At 43.0% G+C, this 25,850-nt stretch overlaps 3 protein-coding genes across 5 annotated transcripts in view; all 3 read right to left on the reverse strand.

Moving 5' to 3' along the window:
• Positions 1–785: 785 nt before the first annotated feature.
• Positions 786–6,031, reverse strand: smo (smoothened, frizzled class receptor). The gene is made up of 12 exons (XM_049761534.1): positions 5,374–6,031; positions 4,834–5,033; positions 4,561–4,770; positions 4,329–4,501; positions 4,043–4,262; positions 3,772–3,895; positions 3,617–3,709; positions 3,422–3,530; positions 3,147–3,332; positions 2,930–3,078; positions 2,688–2,822; positions 786–2,252 (listed from the first exon to the last, which is right to left on the reverse strand). The coding sequence occupies exons 1-12, from the start codon at positions 5,615–5,617 to the stop codon at positions 1,684–1,686; spliced, it is 2,412 nt and encodes an 803-aa protein (XP_049617491.1). The 5' UTR covers positions 5,618–6,031; the 3' UTR covers positions 786–1,683.
• Positions 6,032–7,084: 1,053 nt separating this feature from the next.
• tspan33a (tetraspanin 33a) lies at positions 7,085–10,397 on the reverse strand. The gene is made up of 8 exons (XM_049761540.2): positions 10,182–10,397; positions 8,893–8,950; positions 8,702–8,829; positions 8,558–8,632; positions 8,250–8,345; positions 8,049–8,177; positions 7,830–7,988; positions 7,085–7,769 (listed from the first exon to the last, which is right to left on the reverse strand). Exons 1-8 carry the CDS (start codon positions 10,287–10,289, stop codon positions 7,668–7,670), a joined length of 855 nt encoding a protein of 284 aa, XP_049617497.1. The 5' UTR covers positions 10,290–10,397; the 3' UTR covers positions 7,085–7,667.
• Positions 10,398–11,088: 691 nt separating this feature from the next.
• cacna1c (calcium channel, voltage-dependent, L type, alpha 1C subunit) overlaps positions 11,089–25,850 on the reverse strand; it is an 87,411-nt gene continuing 72,649 nt past the window's right edge. The window contains exons 32-52 of one of the 3 annotated variants that reach the window (XM_049761532.2): positions 25,514–25,597; positions 22,513–22,590; positions 21,267–21,404; positions 21,029–21,094; positions 20,835–20,926; positions 20,428–20,590; positions 20,224–20,351; positions 20,044–20,140; positions 19,870–19,972; positions 19,690–19,791; positions 19,485–19,612; positions 19,284–19,424; positions 18,022–18,386; positions 17,901–17,927; positions 17,375–17,503; positions 17,181–17,308; positions 17,014–17,111; positions 16,854–16,950; positions 16,682–16,790; positions 16,405–16,567; positions 11,089–16,342 (exon numbers count right to left, since the gene is read on the reverse strand). In XM_049761532.2, coding sequence (XP_049617489.1) covers positions 15,878–16,342; positions 16,405–16,567; positions 16,682–16,790; positions 16,854–16,950; positions 17,014–17,111; positions 17,181–17,308; positions 17,375–17,503; positions 17,901–17,927; positions 18,022–18,386; positions 19,284–19,424; positions 19,485–19,612; positions 19,690–19,791; positions 19,870–19,972; positions 20,044–20,140; positions 20,224–20,351; positions 20,428–20,590; positions 20,835–20,926; positions 21,029–21,094; positions 21,267–21,404; positions 22,513–22,590; positions 25,514–25,597 — 2,901 coding nt within the window. In that variant the 3' untranslated portion in view covers positions 11,089–15,877. Of the gene's footprint in view, positions 16,343–16,404; positions 16,568–16,681; positions 16,791–16,853; positions 16,951–17,013; positions 17,112–17,180; positions 17,309–17,374; positions 17,504–17,900; positions 17,928–18,021; positions 18,387–19,283; positions 19,425–19,484; positions 19,613–19,689; positions 19,973–20,043; positions 20,141–20,223; positions 20,352–20,427; positions 20,591–20,834; positions 20,927–21,028; positions 21,095–21,266; positions 21,405–22,512; positions 22,591–25,062; positions 25,147–25,513; positions 25,598–25,850 lie in introns of all 3 variants that reach the window. The other 2 variants (XM_049761531.2, XM_049761533.2) reach the window with 2 other exon arrangements.

The following is a 25,850-nucleotide window of genomic DNA, read 5'->3' on the forward strand; positions in this document are numbered from 1 at the left end:
GCGAGAAAGTATCAGTGAGGGAACGAATCCTGACTTTCCCGTTCGCGAACGAGTCAATGGGTGAACTGCCTTCCTTCCCGTGCATCAACGGATCAGTCAGTGAACGTGTTGTGTCTCCCTCCTGGCGTGAACTATGTAAGAAGCCAGAATGTAGATTTACGATTTGCCAAGGAAAGAAAGAACCACTCACTGAAACACCACTTCTTTTATGCACGTTTTCTCCAAGCTAACGGCTAACTTTTGTGCTTGATGGGATGCGCCGTTATGCACCAACGGGGAGATTATGCTTCTCTTTGGGTAATCTTGATTTTATAACACTTATAGTAGTTTTTAAATAACGTGTATGCATGATATTTCCCTAATAAAGATTATGCTTCTCTTTGGGTAATCTTGATTTTATAACACTTATAGTAGTTTTTAAATAACGTGTATGCATGATATTTCCCTAATAAAGTGGCCTGTTATTAGGTACACTTGAAAATGGCGGTGTACCTAATGGAGTGGCCGTGTGAGTCCCTCATTAAGTGCACCTGCGTGAAAAGTTTTAGCTCCTGCAGAACGTGAAAATGACCAAAAACATTTCACGCAGGTGCACTTAACGAGGGAATCTTGGAAAACATGTTGGAATGCGGCCCGAGGACTAGAGCTTGACACCTGTGACCTTTGACCATGATATTTCCCTTATGGTGTGGCCTGTTATTAGGTACACCTCATGGACACTTCAATAGGTACACTACACGAGGTAAAAAAAATAATTAATAAATAATAATAATAGATTGGTTGAATAATGGCCAAGGGTAGGATTACATTTATTTACACGTAAAAACGAGTACATAATAAAAGTGACATTTTCTTGAAACTGTTGTGAGGCAACATGGACAAAAGCGACAAACTAACACCTGTTAAGCCTTTTCAAATCACACAAAAACATAACTTGATACTTTAAAGAGCCAGAAAATAGCAATACAATTATTAGGGGACTGACCTAACATCAAATTGAGAAACCAGCAGAGCTACAAATATAAATACTTTTGTAAACATCTCACAAGAATAGCTAATAAATTCATATTGTGTGGAAAAAAAGGCGGAACTATGACTTCAGCATGATTTACCTACAGTAATGTGAATAAAAACATTTTGGTTACAGCGTACAATGACAGTATTGTCTTTGCTCATGCCCCCTTTTTTTTGTTTATAAAATCGAACTTATATATAAATCTGTACAAATAATACCCTTAGTGTGACATCCACTATGTGACAACTTTCATGCTCACAAATACTGAAAAGGGAATGCAGTACATGGATTTTTGTGTCGATATTTAAGTAACGGTTAAAAAAAAATTGAGGGATTGCTATGTGCTTCATGTGATTAAAAAATTAATGTTGCTAATTAAAAGAAAAAAAACAATTAAACCAGCCTTAAAGATGGTATAATGCTGCTTGTTTTTTCATAATGTACACAGTATATTCTTTCAAGCCATTTTATAGCTGCCTCATTTGTGTTCCATCATAAAGTTGCCAAGGAAGCTGTATCGGACTTAGCAGTACAAAAATATGTTTTCTTTTCTCCTGTCATCCCTTTCGTTAAAAATACAAACAAAAAAAAGATTTGTAAAAAATAAACATAGGTGCACTTAAGTTTTGAAAGTATCCAGCACTTTTTCTTTAGCTGTCAGTGCAAATTTAAAAGTCTGATTCGGCGTCCATAAGCTCCGCCTCCATCAAGTTCGTCCGCGAATGGATGGGGCCGTAGCCGACCTGCCGTCCAGCGGGTACCCTCGCCACGTGCGCCATTCTCTCTGACAGCCCCTCCTGGATGCAAGAGGAGGTGCTGGGCGGGCAGCGCGGGCCTAAGCCGAGGTCCTCCGGGCGGTCCGAGAATCCGCCGCGGGCGTAGCTGCTCCGAGCGCTCTGATAGGGCGGTAAGCGGCAAAAGCGCTCTTCACCGGGCAAAGGCGGAAAATCCGGATAGGATCCTGGCAGGACGTCGTCCTCCAGCATCTGCTGTCGCCTCTGCTGCTCCCGCAGGTTGGCCACCAGGCTGGGGTGGGAGGGCAGCTTCGGGAGCCGGGGCACCGAACTGCGACCAAACTCCCGCTGGGGATACACTTGGTGGTCCGCCGTCGCAGCCTCTTCTGCTGCTGCATTCACCTCCTTCCTTCTTTTCTTCTTCTTCTTCTTCCGCTTTATCATCTCTGGGGAGATTTCGGCCTCCACCATCCACAACCTGTTCCTCTCCTCTGGGGGCGGAACTACAGAAGAAACCCAAAATATATCAGTGAGGAAAATTGAGTACAAATACTTAAAAACCCTGCAAAGTGACTTCAGAGATTGGTTTCTAAATACAAGATAGATGTTTGAAAGTAAATGCAGGATCTACAGTTTTTCATCGTTTTGTTTTTTTCTGCTTAGTGGGCGTGGCTAAAACAGTATGAGTTGCCCTTCCCCTATTATATGAGCTTTAGTGTTTGTTTACATCAGTGAGATGCAGTTAGCTAGCTAGCTAAAACTACATCCAGAAAATGTCTCAACGTGTACTTTACTTTTGTAATTAAATTTCTGAATCTGTAATTTTTTACTTTTACAAGGAAAAGGAGTTGACTCGGTACTTCTACTTTTACCAGAATATTTTAAGTATCCATACTAAAGCAGATAACGAACACTCAAACGGTAGCTTAAATTCTCACCCGGCGTTCCTGTGGGAGTGACTGAGATGTCCTGAGGCAAAATGGCTCCTCGCCGGGCCACCATCTTGGTCACGTGCTGCGCCCAAGCCGACGACATGTCGTTAGACGGCTCGTTGATCTCGAAGTTGATTCCGGCTAGAGAAATAACAAAGCGTGAGAAATACATTATCTATCATTAGGTGATACTTTACACCAAGATTAGATGTCTGTAAATTTTCTCAGTAGGATAATTAGCTGATTACCGACAGGTCCGTCATGTGACAAGGTGTGCATGCTAAACGAGAGCTCCTTCTCGGGGTCCTTGTGCAGCTCCTTCCGCATGGCGAAGGCCTTGGCGATCATCTTGCTCTTCTTGAGCCTCTTAGGTTCATTGTCACCGCGCCCGATGATCCTGAGGGCGGGAACAATCGTGATCACATACTAAAATAGAAATGTGAGATTTTTACGTCAAGTGCTTACTTGCACCAAGTACGCTTCCAGATGAGAATGGTGGCCTTGGTCCACACCCACGTGCTCATAGCGATGCCGGTGCCAAACATGGAGAACAGGTTGATTTTTTCCACCATCAAACTGGGTCGGTTTTTAATGGTACACTCCGGGATTGGCTTGTTAGTCTGGGAGGCGATGGTGACGTTAGCCTCGCACCTGTCGAAAGAATCAAAGCACCTATTGTCATTTATGACAGAATGGAATATAGGAACAAAGTATTTTTTAAGGTGATAAAAAAAACATACAACACATATTCCCTGAAGCTCCTCTCCCATTCGGCTTGGTTGAAGAAGTCGTAGAAGTGGCAGCCAAAGGTGATGAAAACAAACCCGAAAGCTAAGAAGCCAAATATGCCTGCCGAGAATAAAAACACAAAATTTTGTTTATATTACCACACAATGATTAAAAACTCATTAGGAACTTGAAAAAAAAAAACATACCAAGTCTCAGCATTGTCTCATTGATTTTGCTAGCTGCTTTTTCGCTCAATAGTCCCGGGTGGTTACTTTTGATGGAAAACAAGGTCATGACACCTACAAGGACGAAAAGATGCTCAGCGGACTAGATGAGTGAGGCAGGACTCGACGGGACTGACCTCGAATGAGAAAATAGCCGCCAACCACAAGCACCACGCCGATGGGCGCCAGCACGAAGCCGGCGCGGTATCTGTAGTTCTTGTAGCCGACAAAGCAGATCCCGCTCACTGAATCGCCATCCACCTAAGGGGAAGAATAAAATAAGAAATAAATACATTGCGAATCAGAAGATAAAAACTAATTGTATTTAATTATGACCTGTAAAGTTAAACACAACTGAACTGAAATGGACAAATAACAGAAAACCTACAAAGAATGTTCTCGACGTACCTCAGCGATGGCCAAGATTGCAACAGTGAGGACAAATGGGATGGACCACGTGACCATGTGGAAGTAAGACGTGCGCCCGGTGAGCGGCTGCTGGGTGGTCCCGAGCGCCTTGAAGGACGTGTGCCAGGCGTACGTCAGCATCACAAACCAAATCACTCCGGACATGAGCGAGTAGTACACGATGATGAAGATGGTCACACAGGATAAAGTCTCGGAGGAACTGCAGTGAAGGACACAAATATTTAATTCCGGCATGTTCTCATCAGGCGATTCGAGATGAACTTACGAGGGCTCCCCGAGTCTCATGGTGTTGTCGCTCTTGCACACGATCTCATCACGGGCGCCGTCCAGGAACTGCGCCAGCCAACCGATGCTACCCACGAAGAAGCAGGCGTTGATGTAGAAGAGGATGACAGCCGGGTAGCGGTTTGAGTTCTTCCAGTCGGCTAGAAACGTGGCCTGACGACAAACACTTGTCAGAACCATCTTGGACAATAACAAATTCTGGAATGTCTTACCAGGGTGAAGAAGGTGCAGAGGAGGGTGATGGTGCCAAAGTAGGCGATGTAGGCGTGCATATCGTCATGCTCCTCCTCGGTGAACAACGGGTTGTCACATTGGATACCGCATCCCTCCACGTCTTTGTACCAACTCGACTGGATGTCCGTTTTCACCAGCGGCGCCTCGCACTGACCCGACGTGTTAAACTTCAGCTTCTGCACCTCGTTCTGCCAAACAAACACAATCAGTGGTCCCGATGGGAAAACCAAGTCCGTCATCCGGTGGCTTACCGAGCATCCCACTGGGAATTTTTCGCATTTGAGGAAGTTGGGCCAGCCGCGCTCCTGGTCCACGATACTGCAAGGGCGACGGGTGGCCAGACACAAACTCTGACTTGGCAGTTCCACTCGGCCATTTTCACACTTAGGCATGTAGACGGCGCACAACAGTGGCTGGATGACGGACCAGCAGCGTGGAGCGTTCCGCAGACCTGGCAGATGACATCACAACATCTCATAATGTACTTGAAAACATTCAGTGATTTTTCCGCGACCACTAGAGGGAGCCATCATACCACAAGTGATCACACACTGAGAATCACATATACGTAAACATGTTTCAACATTAACAATATTTTGGCATTGCTGGAATATTTTAACACGCCAAGGCCCCACATCCAATCATATTGATGTTATCCCTTATTCTGACACTAACCACTAGAGGGCGTACGTGCATCACGATTGCGATGTAGTGGGATTTCTGCCGTATCTCTTTATAAATCACATCGAAATATATTTATTGACGATGAATGGCTTGTAGTTGCAACTCACCAGACCACATGGTCAGCTTCTCAAAAGCTTCCTCCTGGGAGCTGGAGTCTTCTGCCAGTACCAGGGACGTGTGCGTGTACGGCAGAGGTGAGCCCAGGCATGTATTGTACTTGAGTGCCTCGCACGTCGTCGTTGCCTTGCATTTGTCCTCAAATATGGTCCCATTGGGGGACAGCTGCACGGCGACGGTGCAGAAAAGCATCCCGTACAAGCCAACAAAGGCGCTCCAAACTTGGGAGGACATCTTGGGAGCAAGAGGGGGTGGGGGGGCACAGAAAAGGAGGAATCGTGCAAAAATGACGATAAAGTGGAATCGGGCTGCTTTAATAATGCGATTGTCTTCGAGGCTCAACAGGCATGTTTCTTCTAGTTCCGCTTATTTGCTGAAAGGTGCAAAAAGATGAGCGCAAGGACGATCCAACAAAGTTTTTCCTCCACGAAACTCTCCGTGCTTTTTTCCCTTTGGCTCCTCTTCAAATTCCATCGTTAGGAGTTCGGGAAAAATCTTCAAACCAGTTCAAAATGATCAAAGTCGACAATGTGACCACACAAAAAGTTGGTGATTGGGTTTATTTAGTGGGAAAAATGTTGAGAAAGTTGCGGATTCGCCCTCCCCCCACATCCCCAAAATCTGAAAAAGTGTAACTGGAGCTTCAAGTGGCAATGCGCATGCGCCATCCACTACGTCTCCACCACGGTAACCCCCCCATTCTCCTCTTCCTCATCTCTTCTTTTTTTTAAGATGCAGTAAAAAAACGAGCATTGCAAATAATATGTTCTCTTTTGCCTTCCCTAGAGATAAAAGATAAAACCAAATAAAAAAAAGTACATAATGCATTTATATAAACATTCAATCCAAAATGTTTCAAACTTTGACATACTTTCAGGTCGCTAAATATGATGACCAAAATATTTAACAATTATTGTTGTGTTCACCCCAAACTACTACAATAAACAAAATGTTTAATTGTATGCCAATCTCTTCTTTTCTCTGGATATTTTATTCTATGTAAGACGACAAACAGTATATTTTATTGTATATTATGTCAGTTATATATATATGTAGTGGTTTTCATAATATTATGGTAAGCCACTTTAACACTATGCAGTTTGAACATTAACATTACAAAAATTAATAAGATATTCAATTAAACTGTATTACACTTAACAGTTGAATGAAAATTGTGTTTAAATGAACAAAAAGTAAATTACAACTGAACGGTTCTTTTTCAACACTTCTGGATGGGAATAATGAGACACTTGAATAGAAAATCCACTGTGGTTGTGTTATTGTGTCATTCATTTGGACAGGAATGGCTGCACACCATTTTGTTTCCATACTCATGAGTGAGTGTGTGTGTGTGTGTGTGTGTGTGTGTGTGTGTGTGTGTGTGTGTGTGTCTGGGCCTCCTTACAACCTCCACCTCCTGCTTGAGTCAGACGCAGAAGAAAAAAAAAAAAAAAACAGGACCACACACAAAGTGAAAACCGGGCCAACTCTCTCTTGCGCACGCACACACACGCACACAATCCTTGACAGTGGCAATTGAGTATTTTGCAAAACATGCAATCGTCATGTTTAGATAGCGTTGCAAGTGTTTTGATTGGCTCTCTGGAGTGTTTGAGGGCGTTGTGTGTTGTTTTTCTCTCTTCTGCGTCACTTCAGCTCTCAAACCCAACATTTACATGTTTCAAATGAGCCAGCATGACGTCGGTACTCTGAAACAACTTTATTCAGTCAAGAACGTTCCAGGATTTTTTAGTGACTTTTAGTCACTGCAGAAGGCATTTTTGTTTTCATGGAGCACAGTAAACACATAATTCTTGCAGTTTTGTAACACATGGGTAACTTTTAAACACAGTCAAACTTTAAAAAAGTTTTAAAACACTCATGTAACGTGAAATGATTATTTCGATTAAAATAAAGTCTACAAAAATAACTTGAGGTCCCTTTTGGAGCATCATGGATGCCAACATAACACACAATGTGCACATGCTTGCCACTCTGAACTTGCTACGTAAACTTGCTAAATACTAACAAAATAAATTCACAAAAACATGCACACATATGCAGAAAAATTTGGTTGCTCTATAAGTTTGCATCATAAGCCGAATGAAAGGAGAGAATGGTGCGAACAGCAGCGGAAATATGTCTAAGTGGGGCAAGATCCAGCAGATGGCGCTGTGGTTTGTCGTTGGGTAAATTATTGTTTTAGCTTCCAAAATAAGTTTTTTTTTTTTTAACTGTACATTTACAGTGACAAGTTAGTCAGAGGTCAACAGGTCAAGATTGGTCATCTCCACGGATCGGCGCTGTGTTTGAGGTTGTAGTTCTGCAGTTCAATCTGGTCTTTAATTTGGCTGATGAGCATCTGAGACAGCAGGATGCCCACCACCTGCAAGAGGCGGCTGTTAGCCCACTCTTTGCGTGCACATGTGTGTGTGTGTAGTCCCACCTGAGGGATGGCCAGCCCCAGTGCGATGCCTCCCAACAAGAAGAGGTTACTATGGATCCAGTCCACCACTTTATCGATACATCCGTTGGTGTAGATGATGTTGCCGGCTTTAAGGTATTCCACTCTCTGAATGCCTTGCCCGCACATTGTGTTTATCACCTGTACACACACACGTTAGTTGGAGAACATTCTCAAAAATGGAGGAAGGATAGATGAAACCTTGTCTTTGGTGGTGATGCAACAGGAGAAAGGGACCGAGCAGCGTTCCCGACTTGGGTTCATGTCAGTGCAGTTGAAGTACATGTTGTTGGACCAATCGGTGTAGGTCACAGCTCCACAGCAGCCAAACTAAAATATATATATATTTTTTAATAACTTGAAAAAACATATTTTATGATGAGGTGTGAGGTCATCACCGACTTCTTTCTGGCCAAAGTCGATGAGGTTCTGCAGGTCGATGTCGTCTCTGTAGTGCACGACGGCATTGTTGACAATTTCGGTCACTTTGTTACGGGCCTAGTGAAGAAAAAAAAAACTTTATTAGTTGGTTTGAAAGAAAATGTAAATATAACAAAAGAAATGCAGAAATTGGTAGGAAACAAAAAGTAGCGGTGTATGTGGCATGACCACTAGAGGGCAGTATAATACAGATATGTGCATATATGTGCAGTACATAATCCTTCCTTCAATAATATATAATTAAAACAAAAAATAATATATTTTTTTACCTTATCGGAGAAGACAAATCCCAGAACCCCAGCAGCCAACTGAAGCAGAAAGATGACCGTCAGACTGATGCAGAACTGTGAAAGAAAAAAAATAAGTGAGCCGCTCTATTTCACAAAATGACCATCCACAAATTGGCAACCTACAAACTCCAACAGGCAAATATTCTCCCGCAGCGATCCCACGCAACCGCAGAAAGTGATGATAAACATGAGGACGCCGATCACCAGCAGCATCACGGCCGGGTCCACTGCCAAACACGCCAACGCCGTCTCTAAGGGACAAGTCGATAATGAGTTGAATTGATTTGACCGGTTTAGTTGATGAATTTAATTACCTGCATGCTTGACGACACGGGCGTACACCCCGATAGCTATCATAGTCATGGCGATGAGCTATAAGAAAAAAAGATGAAGGGGAATCACAATGGTGCATTTTACAACTTCACTGAGCAAACAAACGTGAGGAGGAGCACATGTTCATACTTGTCCTGGGAGTGTTGCCATTGTCGAAAACACTCAAGAAGAACAACAGATTTTGATTTACTGCAGCACCCGATGCTCATCTCGCCCCTTATTTATTTGAATTCAGTATGAATGTCCACTTTGAATGAAGTGGATCCAGTTACTGTACTAATGCATTGTGACTCACTGGTGCTCTTTGTGTGAAGAAACTGAACACTCTGTTTTGCTATTGCTGAGACTGAGAGGCAAACAGTTTGCTCAGGGGAGGTGGCGATGTGAAAAAATATTTTCAAAAATTTAGAAAAAATTGTTTCTATCGTGTAGTTGACAAGCAAATCGATTCTTTGGTGTTTGAATGAGGGAATTTTTCGTTAGTGTTTGTATGAGGGTATTTTGTGTCACCCTGTAATTTGTATTTTTCTTATATCACAATTTCTTGAATTCTATTCTTTGGTGTTGCTGTACATATTTATATTTTTAAATACATATTTAAAGGCTTCATTTTAGTTTAGACTAGTTTGTATTAGTTTTAGTATGATTGATTTTTACAATTCCCAAATAAGGTGTCAACCTTCTTTCTTTTCTACGGCTGTAAAAACCACAAAACATTTAAAATAAACTCGAAAGCTCATGTAAATGAAAACAAAATAAATATTTACAATAATTCTAGTTCGTTTTATAAAGAAAATACAGATTTTTTTTTCAAAAGCACTTTTGGTGTGTACTTTTTATTGTAGCTAACTACAATGGCTAGCTATTTCTATAAGTCAATTTCCGTGTAGTGCCGGGGGCAAATGTCACAACATCTGCACATTCCACCAAGATTCAAGTTTTTACGCATTCTCATCTTGCCCATGCACGACCTGCGGCCGCACACTAATACAGGGCGTTAAATAAATTTTAATCTTGTGACTGTGTTACTTTTGTGTACACCTTCCCGTTTAATCTGTTATTCAAATCTTAAAGTGAACAAACATGGACTTTGATGTTTCACGAAAAACACGTGTATTTACTTTTAGCTGCTGCACATTTGTGAACGTGTGCTGAGTTGAGTTGGACCACTTTGTCAAAGTTTGACTCACTAAATTGTATGGTGAACCGCAAGGTAAAAAAAATAAAATAATCATAATCCGTAAACAATGTAAATCTGCAGCAGACTCACCCAGAAAATGAAATTAAAAAAGAAGAGCAGATATTTGACCACGGGGTTGACAAAGGAGAAGTCTTCATCATAACGTCCAGGTGAGTTTCTTCCACGGTTCCCACACATGTTGCCAGGCAAACATTAGCTTTTTTGGGGTGCCAATGCTTCTATGAAGGTTTGTGCAGCGTTTTTTTTTTTTTTGCTTCCTCTTTCTCACACACGTCTGCTGGGAAAATATCAACCTCTGAAACCGAGGGGGCGGGTCTCCAGAGTCGTGTGTATCCCGCCTCTCACGGGGGATCATCTTCTAATTTTATAGTACTTTATTATATCGTATATTTTTTAAACTCTGCTCTGTTTATGTGACACGTGACAAAGAGTCAAATGTTACTTCATTGGCGATCATGAATAAAATACTTAAATAAAACACACGCGTGTCTTCTTGTGTGATTAAGTCAGAAATAAAACATTTAAAAACACAGAAACACACAATTCAAGATCCGACAGGCTAGTGATTAGTAACTTGCAACATACAAACACTGAGAAAAGGTCAAGAGACGAAACCTAAACGCCGACTCCAGGTGGACTTCACGCTTTGAAAAATGTCGCCACCTCCTGGTCAGTATGAGAAATGCTGCCAGTGATAACTTCCGGGAATCCAAAACAAATATTTATTCATTCAACTTCCGAGTTGCTTTTCCTCAAATTACGAGTCAATTTTTGATGCATGTCTCGTGCCATATTCTGTTTTTGTTTTTACAAATAAAAAGTGAAAATCGAACAATTATTTCTCTTTAACTGACTCTTTCCAGACAACCTATAAGAAAATCAAACTATATATTAATTTGGGTATTTCTATATTAAAATTAAGTATAAAAAGTAAGCTCAACGACGTGCAAGAAAAAAGGGAAGATGAAGAAGACGATTGTAGGAAATGCAATTTATTTGCAATTTTTTAATAACATCATTCCTCAGATAAAAATGCAATGTTACAGGAATATACATCAGATATTAATTTAAAACTTGCTTTCAAGGGACCATACAGTCTAAATATACTTTTTCCTTTTTATATTTTTTATTTACTGGTAGCGTGCGTTATAAGCAAGACAGACTCTGTCACCAATGACAGACTGACGACTTACAGATACAAACTGTACACGACTTATTTACAAATCCACTTTTTTTTCTTGTTTTTTTTCAGTGTCACTTTTTTTGGAAAATAGGAGTAGAAAAGTGATTGAATTAATATTCTGATTTAATTTGTATATTATTTCCCTTTTCTAGAGTCTAAAATGAAATGAAAGAAACAACTTAGAAAAAGAAGAAAGAGTGTTAGACCATGCAGCCGTAACCAAGGCGACCAAGTGATGGGGCCAATAAAAAGCCCTCACGCAACCGAAGGGGTGTGGCTTGTCATCCCTACACTTCCATCCGTTAAACACTCATTTTGACAGTAAAATATAGTGATGTCATCCAAACACTACAATTGGTCTTTGAACGCCTCTCGGCATAATTCCCAGCTGTGAAGAAGACAAAAACAACCAACCCTGCGAGAGAGTTTTTCGACTCATTTCTGTCAGCAAAAAAAAAAAAAGGCTCATTAAAGCTGCACACACAAGCACACACCCGTATACAGACATGCTCGCGTGAATCTTTGTGAGCTAAAAAGTTGACTCGCATGTGTCTTGAATCAAATTTCCCACGCCAGGTATTTCATTTTCATTAACAGCAAATAAATAAGACGAATAAAGCCTCAGTTGCTTCAACTTCGTAACCACTGTTACTATTCACCTGGGTTGACTTTTGAATATCAATCCTTTTGCTTTGGTCACTTCAGTTTTTGCACATGCACTTTCAAGACTCGCCGTGAGAAAGGAAACTTATCAGGGTATAACAACTCAAAGCCTGCGAACTATCAATTGCACTGTCCATCTCCGTCATCTCTTGTCATCCACGCATAAAGTATTTCTCCATTTGATATCTAAAATAGAATAAAGTCGCTATGTAAACTAGCATTCTAGAATATACTTTCCCATAAAATATCTGTACACCTGCTCTTCATTCTGGGTTGAAATTGATTAGAGGCCATGCAAAAAAAAAAAAAAAAAAAAAAAGGCTTTTTGGGCTTTTCTCTTTGAAATGAAACAAATATATTTCAGTGAGAAAAATTTCCGTAATATATCTCAAGTGGGATGGTCCGATAAATTCATGCTGACGCTACAGTCAGTAGGCCATAAATACATTCTTGACCTCTACTTCCATAACATTCTCTTGATTATATATTTGTAGAAAAATATACAATCATCCGCCTATGGTGAGGCAATATGAATTTTAAACCCCTCTATAACATTGGTATGCCTTGAGATACAAACTCCATTTGCTATCAAGCCACTCTTATCTCAAGGCACCACTATTGACTGTGAAATTGATTGGTTACATTTGTCTAGCTATCTTCTATACCTTAAAACATCTTTTTTTTTTTTTTATTGCTCGCCTATGAGCTTTCTTAATCTCAAAGATGCCTCTGGGAAATATCAAAATTAATAAATGTCACTTTTCTTTATGAATAATCTCAAAGAATCACTTTTTAATATATGCCGGGGTCAGAGGGGGCTTTAAATGAGCTCGACATTGAATTGGGAGCAGCCCTTCTTCGGAGAATAAAACAAAAAAACCCTGCTGTCCTCTTCAAGATATGCAAAAATTATCCGTTCCTTTAATATAATTTACTGCATGTACAAGCAGTCGGGTTGAACGATTAATCGAATTAAAATCGGCATTGCAATGACAATTACGTTAATTTACGCGACCAAAACATTTGTTTAACAAATCGAATACTGTTTACTGTAATCCGGATTAATTAACTGCTTGTAAAATAAAACATGGGATTGAAAAAAATAATCGCTTAGTCGTAATAGGATTTTTCAAAATCGTTCATCACCTACGCTGATGTTGTCATGGCGACACCTGCCAATCACTCGCATCGACCAGAGAAATTAATCAACCGTTCATCAGGCTCCCAGACTGCAAGAACAATAACAACAAAAAAAGAGCAAAAAACTAATTTCAGGTCAATAAACACGTCAAGAATACTACACTGCATCTCACCTGATTTCAAGTATGTTAGGTTTCTCTGGATGGGGGTGGGGGGGGTACAAAACATGCCGGGGGTGGGGGGGTGGGGGGTGGGGGGAAGCGTACAGACAAAGTTATTGCATATCTTGCTGTTACCAGACAGGGTTACTCAGGGTCACATCTGAGGAATTCTCAATGGGGCCTTTAGTCAAATCGCTCAAGATAACAAATCTTTTAAATATCCAATCGTGCATTCAAACAAAACTGCAAATAAGCGCAAGTAAGCAATGGAATCCAAAATAGCTGACGGCTTTCCAGCCACGTGACATCACATTCACATTAAGTTTGCATAATTCTCACAAGAGTGGTGGTGAATACTGCATCCATTCTCTGCCAAGAGCTGCTATGAGAGGGACACATGGCAGTGTTGTCTTGGGAGAAATGTGGCAAATACGATCTTTGTCTCCAGGTTTGAGTGGTTTTCTCCTCCAGAGGCAACAGGGAGTCACAGCACACGCACATGGAAAAGGGCCACAGTGCATCATTGCCCTCATATCAAATTTATGAAACAAGCTGTCCCAAACGTCACTCTACACTTTTTTCCCCATGTAAATTTGGAAGAGATCATTTTACAAAACACAATTTTGGGGCTTGTTTTGTAGATTATTCATTTGACCCTACTTTTGGGGTTAAATAATCCAAATTATTTATAATTTATAATTATTTTTAATTATTTTATTATTATTATTTTTTTAATCTTTTTTTTTTTTTTTTATGACCCACACTTGGATTATCTTTTAGTCTTAAAACTGCCTGGTTAAAAGTAACCCAAATTGGATGAAATAGAAAATAAAAAATACACTCTAAGTCAGAAATAATCATATTTTGGTCAAACATCGGACTGAACCATTTTTTTGGATATATTTCAGCCAACTTTTTGATTTGACCGAAATTTGGGTTGTTTTAATAAAAAAGACCATCTCAAAGTTGTGTCAAATTGAGCCAAATAGCATGTTGGTCTAATTTCTGAACAAAATTGTCTTATTTTTCATCAAGAAAGTATTTAAAAAATAAATAAATAAATAAAGGAAGACCCATAGAGTGACATTTGGGACAGTTGTCCTCTTACTAAGTCAGAGGACTAGCTACAACTTTTGTTGAAACTATAATTAGCGATTCAAAATATTTCTCCACATTTCCAAATCCGTCAGTGCCTTCTTGCTACAAACTCGGACTTGTGATGGACAAAATCCGCATGGCCCACATAAAAACCACCTACAAAAAAAACAAAGGGAAACATGTTTTTCCTCGAAGATGGATTTTAAAATTCTTGCAGCATCTTTAAACTCAGCCCTAAGAGTTCATTTGAAAAGAAAAACAACTTGTATCAACGATAACAGTGTGTTACGGCCCTTTCACTGCATTCATGACTTTTTTTTTCAGCACATAAATAATAAAAAAAAAATCTATCTCAGAACAGAAAACCCCCAAAACCCGTGACGATTAAAATGTGAAAAGTCCGAACCTTGAAACACTTTGGAAGCATGCCTGTCTGTGGTAACCCTGTCTCAAACACACACACATACACACACACGCACACACACCCTTGTAATGCTACCTTAAATTACTGTTTAGGCTTAAAAATCTTTTTCATTGAAGCGTACATATGTAGCCACTCAAAAAACGCGCACACACTCACATCTTTTTTTTTTTCTTTTGGGAAAAAATAAATAAATAAATAGATACAATCTGTAAAAGGTGCATACTGATTGAGAGAAAGAACACTTGTCTTTACACGCACGTACACACGCGATCGTACGAACGCAGACACGCGCCCTCCAAAATAAAAAGGCCTACGCCCTGCTTCGTTACTTAAAACCGCTTAAAATTCTCCTAAAAGTACATTTGGAAAGACCAGCACCCCGATTGTGCAAACAAATCAAGGATAAATTAGACAGCATGAGGAGGAAAACAAAATGGTGGGCAACACAGAGTTGAGGCCGGAGTCCTGTCCAACTCCTCGCCGAAAGAAAATGGCGGGATGGCGAAAGGAGGGAAGGATGGTGAGGTATGAGGTGAAAAAAAAAAAAAGGCTGCTCACGTCTCTGCTCGTCACGTTTTCTGTTTGGGAGCAGGAAGTGACGAAAAAAGAAAGGAAGCCAGTCTGTCGGCCATTTTGGTGACTGTTGGTCCATCCCCCGGTGTGAGGGGGGGGGCGTTCCTTTGGAAGAGGAGGACGCTTTTGAAATGATGATTATTATTTTTGACAATACAGCGCTTCATCCCGAGTGAACCGAGGAGGAGGAGGAGCTCCGTTGACGGATCTTTGCCTTCCCCTGGCCGTCTTTGCTCGTCACTTTGAGGACGTGAGAAAACTGTGAGGCACTTTAGAGACACGCACTCTCACACGCATGTGCGTACAAAGAGGGGGGAAAAACACGCGCACACAAGCGCACACTCTGATAATATAGAGTATAGTGTGATATACTTTACTACAAACATTCAGACGTACAAAGCATTTGTGACGCGTCTTGGCCGACATTGTTCCGAGCCGCTTCCTCTGGCGCAATAGAGGTGTGTGTGTGTGAAGGGGACGGGGACTAACATAGCCACCAATCGTGAGATGTCCGGCGGAGCCCCTACAAACTCGTCACACACTCCATGTCCTCATCCTCCAGCAGCACGCTGGTCCTCGACATCACCGAGGAGCTTCGGTGGGGTCCTTCCTCCCTCCCCTCGTCCTCCTCCTCCTCCTCCTCTTCCTGTTCCCGCTCTTCCGCCAAGAGCTCTTGTCGCTCTTCTACAGATGACGGCCCGTGGACGGAGCCTCGGTTCCCGCCGGCCTCTCCGCCGTCCTCCCCTCCATGGTCCCTGTCCCTGAGGAAGGGCAGGAGGTTGCCGTTGGGGCTGTGCTGGGAGGCGGCGGGCGTGGCGGCGGCGTCCGAGGCAGTGGCGGCGACGGAGGTGTTGCCGTTGAGGATGTTGCTGGCCGCGTGCTCCATCTCCTCGATGGTCATGTCGCAGGCGTCGGCCAGCTCGGCCTTTGTGGCCTCGATGAAGGAAGGGTCCTGCGCGAACTGGCCCAAGCCTTCTGATATTAGCACCTGCAAAGGTCAAGTCAGGGGTCAATAAATTGGTAGGGGGCTGCACTTAAACACACACTTACCGCCTCCACCAGACTTCCGGCGCTGCCGTGCGACAGCGAGCTAGATTCGTGCCTCGATAACGAGGGCACCGTGAGCGACACCGGCCGCGGTGCTCTCTGATTGGTCGCCGGCATACCGGAGGCGGGGCTAGGTACCCGACTGTTCCCATTACTGTCGCTATACCTGCAAAAGACAAACAACTCCTGTCTTCACAACAATGAAGTCACTCTGCTCAGTGCACGTCTTGTTTAGTCCACCCTGACGGCTTTTTCGGTCGCTTCGATTGTTTGGTCTTACCAGGGCCCGCAGTTGACCGAGGGCAAGCTGGTGTTGAGCTTTTCGTGGGAGTTGGAGCCCTCTAACCTTAGCGAGGGTACCCACTGATGCGAGGCGTCCCTGCCTTGTCCTGCGGAAGGAGAAAAAGAACACTCAGCTCTGTCTGATGGATCAGGTCGACGAGGAGGACTACCTGGGGGACTGGCCGGAGGCGTGGAGCACAACCGGCTGAAGAGGGTAGGCGAGTGGCTCCTCCTTATCAACGGACTCAGCCCGGCCACCGCTAGCGCCTTGAGGGAGGAGCGAGTTAGCAAATCGACAACAAGCTCCCGAGCGAATAAAACGACTTCTACCTGATGATGGACGAGGTGCAGCGGTACAGCCGTCTTCTGAGAGACGTCCGGCCTCGACTGTCTCCTCAGACACTCTAAATGGAAAGAGGATCTCCGCCCTGAAGAAAGGACTTGGAGGTAAAAAAAAAAAAAAACAACGGAGATAAAATGAGTGAATGGCTCTGTACCTAAAGAAGTGGGACAGAGAAAAACTCTTCTGGGAGATTGCCAGCCTCCACCTCCTCTTCTCTCCTCCACGTCTTCTCCTTCCTCCATGGGAGTCAGCTGCTTGCAGGTGTCGTCGCGGTATATCAGCCTGAGGCCCAAAAAATTGCCGTTAACGATGTTGCGCCCCATCACGCTTCTGAATTTGGAGTCGTACATGTCGGAGGAGAGCGAGTGGTCGTCCTCGTGGAATTCCCTCTCGTCGGCGTAGCTCTCGTCGTACGTCTCCTCCGTGGAGCCTTCGCCCCTACGGATGATTGGCAGGCGGCTGTCGCTCGAATCGGAGCTGGGGGCCGAGACACGGAATGAACACAAACATACCGACGAGCAGCATTTAGTTTTGAAGCGGGTCGAAGCACAGGCCAAAAAAAAAATTGGAGGAGCAGCGAGGCTTAGCGTTCAAGCTAATATTGAGAATAAAAACTTCTGTTCCACCAATTGTTACAAAACTGGTTTGAGGGCACCAAAGCAAAGGTGTAGTTAGTCCACCAGAAGCACGACTGACAAATCATAAAAGAGCAGCGCCAAAAGCCTTGGATAGGGAAGGTTTGGTGCACCAAACGCTCCATCCCCCAGCTTTGCTCGAGCAACGCAAGCAGTGCATAGCAACCGTCGTCGCTATGGCACTTTCTCATCCGTGCCTTTTCAGATGAGACCGGGCAAAGGCACACTGGGCGACGTACCGAATGAGGTTGTCAAAAAAACACGTCCTGCTTGCCAATGCGCACAAGGAGAAGAAGAAAGGAATGAAAAGTTTCCGAGCAGAGATTATTGTCGTCCTTCGAGGTTTGACGGATGACTGACCTCTTGGGAGGGAAGCACCAAGCCGATCTGGGCAGCAGGATGGGCGTGAGCGGTTGTCCCGTGTGGCCGTCCACCGTGCTGATGGACGGGCCGGGGAAGCGGGCCACGCCTTGCGGGGCCACGCCCACCATGCCGGTGTTGTTGGCGTTGTTGATGTTGGCGTTGGAGCCCGACGACGAGTACGAGGACGGCGTGAAGGTGGTGGAGTCCATGAGCTTCTCGTGGGACGGACTCTCGACGTCGCAGGGCGAGCCCTTCTGGCTGATGTGCAAGGGACGTTGGGTGGTGAACGACTGCGGGAAGGAGGCACGTCCGTCGCTCTGGTTGTAGTAGTTGACGTGGTTGCCGAACAAGCCGCCTGACCGCTGGAGAGCAGAAAGGCATTTAGAAATGGAAAAAAATAGTGGGGTGCACTATGAATAAAAATATGAATAGGAACATTCATTCCAGCCAGTTTGTAACTTACAAAATGCAGCAATTCAAGTTTCGATAATTTGAGATATTTCATTCCTTTCTGTGAACCAAAATAACCGAATCATATAATGTTTTAATTTTTTTTGGGGGGGTAAAACTGCGCCCAACAAATAAGCATGGCGGCTTATGTGGAAATGATCAGGGCCCAACTGATATGGATTTCTTGAGGCCGATGTAAACTCCGATATTTGGCAAAATAAAATTCTGATAAGCGATTAATTAAAAAAAAAAGTATATTGAATATTTTAACTTATTTTTTGCTCCCTTCATACGTGGGAAAGAAAAATCGGCAAGAATCATTCATTTAAAAAAAACAGATTAATTAAAAAACTATATTGAATATTTTTAATTCTTTTTTGCTCCCTTAATACTTAAAAAAAGAAAAATCTGCAAAAGAATGAATTTTAAAAAATCGGATTAATTAAGAAACTATATTGAATATTTTTAATTCTTTTTTGCTCCCTTACTAATTAGGAAAGAAAAATCGGCAAAAACAATAAAAAAAAAAAAATTATTAAAAAAATTATATTGAATACTCAAACTTTTTTTTACTCCCTTAATAGGAAAGAAAAATCGGCAAAAATCAGCCAGTTTTATCAATCGGGCCCTGGAAATGATGACACCAATGGGAGGCTGCTTGAATGGAAACTTACCAAATGTGAATTGATGTACTTGAGCACATGCATGAATATTATTCATATCTACATGGAGAGCTTCAAGCTGGAGGCCAAGCATCGTTCTCTTGCTTGCTCGCTTTCTATGAGTACGTGAAAGTGTGTGTAGCCGACCTTTACCCTGAAGATATCGTCCTCGGATGCAGCCGACACGGGCTCCTTGGGGCCTTTGTCTACCTCCTCCTCCACCGTGAGGTCTCCAGAGATGGCCCTCCTGATCTCCGGACCGATGTCATGCAACGTCCGCAGGCCCGCCTAAACATATCGGGAAATGTTTGTGATGCAGAAATGCAAATTACAAGTTTGTGCGCTTACCTGCAGAGAGAGGGCAGTTTTAGGCGGCACTTTGGCCACCAGACCTTGTTCTTTCCTCTTCTTGAACTTGCGGAAGTATTCCTGAATGAGGAAGGTGGCGTAGAACTTTCCGACGGTCACCTCGTCGTCTGAGTCCCCCCAAAAATTTTGAACGTTACATTCCTGCTTGTAAATCGGGGATTTTCCAAAATGCAATACTACACACCGCCAGCAGGGGGCACTACTTGATCCAGAAGTTTCATGCTGGTTCGCTTCCAGATCTTCTTTACGATGGCCCTCAGTTCCTCATTGGCTTGCTCCAGATTCCCTAAAAACACGCACAGAACATAAAAAACTTGGATGCATGAAAAGACAACTAGAGTGAGTCTAATTAATTGCGCTGTACCTTCTGTCTTGATCCTCAGCGCGGTTCTGACAAGTGCAAACAGGGTCGCGTTGAACATGACGGTTCCGTCGCTGTTTAGAGGCATGTTCATGGATACCAGACGCTACATACAAACATAAACACAATGCTAGATGTTCTTCTGGGATTAGCTAAAGTACAAACCGGCGTGCAAACCTTGCAAGCGACCCGATGAGGACAGAGCTTCCCGAAGCCGAGCGGTGGCTGGATTCTTCGGAGGAGAGTCACCACATCCAGGTGTTTGATCCTCCCCCTGAAAAAAAAAACAAAAAAAACACGTGAATGATTTTTGCACACCGCTCGTTATCCTTTTACGGCGTCGCTACGCTAACTCACTTAGCTTCCGGGTCGTACTCAGCCCAGATCCTCTTGAACTCGTCGAGATGATGCGGCCCCAGGATGGACCAATCCCGTGTCAGGTAGTCAAAGTTATCCATGATGACAGCCACGAAGAGATTAATGATCTACAGAAAAGATTCCGTCTAAATTCTTTCAAATCACCAAATTTAATTTGGGGGCGAGTTTGGACTTGGTGCTCACCAGAAAGGCACAGAGCATGTAGAAGCTGACAAAGTAGATGATAGCAAACTGGCTCCCGCAGTCCTCCGGGATGGTGATGTTCTCATTGGAGGATCCTTTCTCGCATGGGCGGTAGGGCGAGCACGCCAGCATGATCTCTTGCCACGCTTCGCCTGTCGCACATCTGCCCGACATGCTTTGTTTTCACTTCTTTTTCCAACCAATGTTCCAGCACAGCTGGAGCTTCAAATTGCTACACGCTGCCATGTGCAACACACTTTTAAAGTACCTTTTTTGACATTAGTCTATATTTTAATTAACCCGAAAAAAGAAAATCCACGCGTAAAGCTTATTTTAGGAAAAAGAAGCTCCGAGAAGGCGCCGAGCGTGTCGAAGGAGACGATAAGGAGCGTTGAAATCTCCCTCACCTGAAGAGCAGCAGCACTGCCTGGGGGAACGTCTGGAAATTGTTGTTCCTGTTGATCTGCGTGTGGTCCTGCAGCGCTATCTTGCCAAACATCTGCACGAGAAGCGGCGGGGGAGGAAAACACGCGAGTCTCTTTGGTCAATTAGGAAAGGCCAATTAAATCCAACAGGGAGACGAGACAGGAGGCGGTTTTACCTGCATGCCGATGACGGCGTAAATGAAAAACAGCATTACGATCAGCAGGGCGACGTAAGGTAGAGCCTGGAGAAGACAAACGGATCACATTACATTCCATTTTGGTGTTCCACAGGGGTCAACTATGGGGCCCCTGCTGTTTTGGCTTCAACTTTTTCATTCAGGTTATTTCTGTCCTGTCTGGAGGAAATCATTTCCTGTATTACTTGAATTGGATCGAGCCTTTGAGTTGAGTCACCTGGAAGGACTTGATGAATGTCCACAGCAAGGTCCGTATCCCTTCCCCACGGGAGAGCAGTTTCACCAGACGCATAACACGGAAGAGCCGGAAGAAGGTGATGGAGATCCGAGCGTTCTCTTCCGAGTTCTGCAGGCCCTTTTTGACGTTATTGACATTATTCGCACACACATGCACACATGCCCAAGTTAGTATGGAAAACTTTCAGAGGACAAAAATTGAGGTTTCGTCTGTTTGAGGAATTCACGAGGCAACAAACAGATCAAAGAATCTCACATCTACTAGATTTTGGTTGTCATTATTTTGCCTATAAAACATCATGGCCGCACCATTATATGTGTTTTAAAAGATGTCCGTAGAGATTATTATTAAAACTAGCAGGTCCATAAATCGCCCGGAACAATTCGGAAGTGTCAGAAATCTCTGCCTGCAGGGAGGTTCAAATAAATCACTCCTGGTGTGCGGGAACAACTGGGGAGCTTCACGTAGATTAAGATATTATATCTCCTGGTATAAATTCCCATCATCACGCTTGGTAAATCTCATTCTCACCCCTTTCTAGTGGTTTGCTTTTACTGACAAAACCTCATATGACTGACCCTCGCGAGTTATTTTTAGACTTTTTTGCTCAGGGTGGAAATTTGGCAGTTGAGGAGGTTTTTTTAGCAGCGGCTTTCTTTTGTATGCCAGCAGTCAATGATAAAAAATTCAAAATATTCATCGTGTTGAGTGCTATTCTAATACGCAGTTATTTATTTATGGTACTGTTTCTTCTTAGCGACGAAAGAACAAAAGCAACATGAACATGTGATGTAACATCTGGACACATCTGTTTGTTGCCACTCGTATATCAAAACGACATCATCAATACTGTGGTGTGCAAAAGTTTTGGAACAGATTTGGCTCAGTTCTCTGCTGCACAGTGTAACCCCCCCCAAAAAAAACAGCCCATTGAATCAAAGAGAGCGTGGGGCAGGAAGCTGAGGTGACATCAAGTGTAGAAAGACAAAAGGAGACTCGGGCACATCAAATAGTGTGACAGCGTGATGGTTTGCACTGATGACGAAGCACCGGGGGGGAGGCAGCGAGCGCCATGGCAACAACAACCACGCCACTTGCAAAAGTCACGCAACTCCAGCGCATTGGACCCACACACAACGATGGAATATCAGCAGTGTGGCAGCGGTGGGGGTCATGCGGAGGACGGCGGGACGGATCGACGCCGGAGGTTACCGTCGGAGCGTACCGTTGGTCTTACCACAGGGGGGTGAGAGGAGGAAGAGGAGGAAGACGAAGAGGAGGAGGACGAGGAGGAGTCAGCTGGCTTTAAGGAAAGGCAACAAAGATCAGCAACAGAGCGGCGGCGGCGCCTTGTGAGTCGTCCAGTTGTCTTCAAATATTTGGAGGTAATACAATTTTTTTGGGGACAAAAAAGTCCCGTCTCCCTACAATTTTCTTTTTTTTTATGTCCATTCTTACTTAAAAAAAAATAATCTCAGCTGCTCATGAGCTAGATGTCATACTTGAGGAGTTTTACTTGCCGTCCCAAGCAGGAAGTGGATGGATTATTATTAAAAAAAAAAAAAAAAAAAAAAAAGCACATTTTCATCTGGGCCAGGAGGGACAATTCAGAAGATATTACAGCGTATAGATGGGTGGCATCAGGCTAGCTTGAACCATGTTGGGACTGTAGGATATTGGAAAAGTCTGTTTAACGCTTCGGGGCTGAAATAATGAATAATGGCCCGGGCCAGCATGGAGAGAAAGGCGAAGGAGCTGATGATGTGTCTGCAACATTTATGTGCAGGTGCCCGTGGCTTTATGTGCACGGTGATGGATGGAAGGCTGCCTCCGGAACTATCTGTTTATCTTGCTGCCAGCTGGAGCTACGATGCAATAGCAGAAGATGTCGCTACGGAACGTTCAAGCTGTGTTTACCGTATGGGCAGACAATTGGAAAACACCCGATGTGCTATTCGAGGCCTCATTTGAGCTCCAAACAATCCTTTGGAGTCAAACAGGCGCCCCAATCTCACATTCACATTTAGGCACAAAGATGTAAGCCCCGCCCTCTGGTAAGAGACATTTTAAACAAGCTCGGAGCGATGGATCGAGCGATCTTGCGCAACGTTACCCTCCAAAAGCTTCTCCTGGAAGAAAGGTGACGCATTGTAACCGGGCCACCTCTTTTCAAAATTGTAGGATTATACCATCTGCCGGTAAGAGGGGTGTGTGTCGTGTTTGATGGTGTGCAAGGTTGAATGACACAAAACAAAATACAGAATGGATATTGAGAGAAAGAAGGACAGAGGGAAGGAAGGAAAGAAGGAAGGAAGGGATTTATTCTAAATTGAAATTGTTTTTGTGTTAAACGGCCTTTTGCTGGAGCGCAAGTAGCAGCAACAGGCTTTTTTTTAAATAAATAATAATAAAAATAATAATAAGTAATAATAAAAATAATTGAATCAGCAAGGTTACAATAAATATATACTTATGCCACATTTATTCGTTACAACATAAAACAAAGTGTGGAAAAACTAAATAATTTTTTGCTATAATTATAGTTAGTTAATTTTTGTTTTTAATTGTTGTTAATTAATTGTTTTGATTTTAATTGTTTGTTTTTAAATTTGTAATTCGAAAGATGCAATTAGAGTCTTTTAAAAGAATTCAGTTTTGTTTTTATTTTGTTAACAAAAATGTTATTTTGTTATTACATTTAGTTACTGAGTGGGAAAAAAAAAGATCATGACAAGAAGTGGATAAAAAAAAAACCACCCACTTAAGTAGTAAATGAGGAAAATCAGCCAGGAAAAAGATGACAGATGACAACTATGCATATCTGGGTCATTTTCAAACTGTCCAACCAAAATGTCTAAAAAGTACTGCAGAGAGTGTTGTTCATAGAAAGCCCAGTCTGGATTCCCTTTCTGGACTTGAAGCCGGCCGGGATTGTCCAGGTCATAAAAAGCGGCACTTTTCAAGATGAATTTTTAACGTGACATTCATCTATTTGACCAGGCCTGCAAGCGACATCATTGTACAACATGATTTGCTTCCCTAGAAATTGAGTCCTGCCAGCAGAATTTATTCTATGACTAAATGATGTGGAGTTCTGTCGGGTCCTACTCGGCTTTTGCATACTAAAAAGCTTTTCTCCTTTTTTTTTTTTTTTTTTTTAACGACGGCAAGCAACCCTGAAGTCTAAACACAATGGACACTCGACATTTGACTTGTGTTGGGCTTGTGCATTGTTATGCCACTCCATTGTGCCTCCACGTGGAGAATAAATGAATCCATGAATACATTTACATACATCTAGCAGACTCTGAGTGAAACCATTTGGGGATTAAATTGTACCCCGTGCGAGATTCTGCTTCATGTATCTTTTCATTCTAATCCAGACCTTGCTGTCACAAAATATTTTCGAAAGAGATGACACCAAACCAATGCATCTTGTCATTTGTCATGCCAAAGGAAACGTGGGAGCACCAAAAAAAATTGACACCAATCTGTCACAAATTCAAATGATAGAAACAGTGCAGCCATTTTTTTTGGGGTAAAAAAATAACAGGTTAAATTTGAGTGAGAAGCGCTAGCAAAGTGCTTTTCATGTGTTTCAAATTAATGCTACTTTGGGTTCACTTGACCCAATTGGGCCATCGCGGGATCAAATGTGGTGCAGCTGAGGCTTGCTAATCATTTGAAGGCATGCGAGATGGGTATCGCTCGCCTTGCGTGTTTGAGCGTTTGGGGATGGCGCAAGCGTGTTGGCAACGTGGAGGGAGCTACTTACGTTAACCTCAGTGATGGCTATGTCAACAATGCTACCCACAACTATCAAGGCGTCAAATGCGTTCCATGCATCAACAAAATAATGCTGCGTGGCGATGGAAAGAGCAGAAAGATGACAGAAAGAAAAAGGAGGGGAAAAAAAAGAAGCTTTTTAAACATGACGAGAAGAGAAAACAGAACATTTGATTGGTTGATGACGCTCATCCCAAAAAATATAATGATGGAGGAAATCAGCATGCACGACTGGTGTGAGGCAGTTCAATCCGATTAATCGTCAATAAAGAACCTGACTACGTTAGTGCCTGCCTTACTTGTCTTTATGGAAGTCGGTATCCAATGAGTGGTCTTTTCGGACTCAAGGAAGGAAGGAAGGAAGAAAGGAGAGGGAAAGAGGAGAAAATGGAGCGAAGACAGGTGGAGAGAGAGAGAGAGAGGGAGAGGCGAGTACTTACGTTGATTTCACTGAGAATGACGTCTATTATGCTGCCAATTACGATGAGGAAATCAAACACATTCCAGGGATCACTAAAGTACCCCTACACAGGAGGATGAGGAGGAGGAAGGGAGGGAGGGACCAAGGTTAGAAGGGAAACACCATCTGCCGCCACCTCGTAGCACGGATCAGATATGTCACATTTTGGAAATATCAACGCCTTGATGCCACAGTGGCGCCTTGAGATACGAGTAACTTGACTTTTTTCCTTCAAGCTTTTTATTGCCACTCCTGGCTGAAGTTTACGGTCAAACAAACCGAGAGAATTACCCTTGTGTTTAAATCAAAACGACCGC

The sequence above is a fragment of the Syngnathus scovelli genome, chromosome 22 (genome assembly GCF_024217435.2).
Source record: "Syngnathus scovelli strain Florida chromosome 22, RoL_Ssco_1.2, whole genome shotgun sequence".
NCBI classification, from domain to species: Eukaryota; Metazoa; Chordata; class Actinopteri; order Syngnathiformes; family Syngnathidae; genus Syngnathus; species Syngnathus scovelli.

What these genes read in the sequence shown, in the direction of transcription:
- smo (XM_049761534.1), bottom strand. Translation starts at nt 5,617, where the DNA reads ATGTCCTCCCAAGTTTGGAGCGCCTTTGTTGGCTTGTACGGGATGCTT. An exon ending in ATGAGACTCGGGGAGCCCTC is followed by an intron (nt 4,263 to 4,328) that starts GTAAGTTCATCT and finishes CCTTCACTGCAG; the next exon opens with TTCCTCCGAGACTTTATCCT. An exon ending in TGGAAGCGTACTTGGTGCAA is followed by an intron (nt 3,079 to 3,146) that starts GTAAGCACTTGA and finishes TCCCGCCCTCAG; the next exon opens with GATCATCGGGCGCGGTGACA.
- tspan33a (XM_049761540.2), bottom strand. Translation starts at nt 10,289, where the DNA reads ATGTGTGGGAACCGTGGAAGAAACTCACCTGGACGTTATGATGAAGAC. An exon ending in GCATCACCACCAAAGACAAG is followed by an intron (nt 7,989 to 8,048) that starts GTTTCATCTATC and finishes GTGTGTGTACAG; the next exon opens with GTGATAAACACAATGTGCGG. An exon ending in TGGGGCTGGCCATCCCTCAG is followed by an intron (nt 7,770 to 7,829) that starts GTGGGACTACAC and finishes CGCCTCTTGCAG; the next exon opens with GTGGTGGGCATCCTGCTGTC.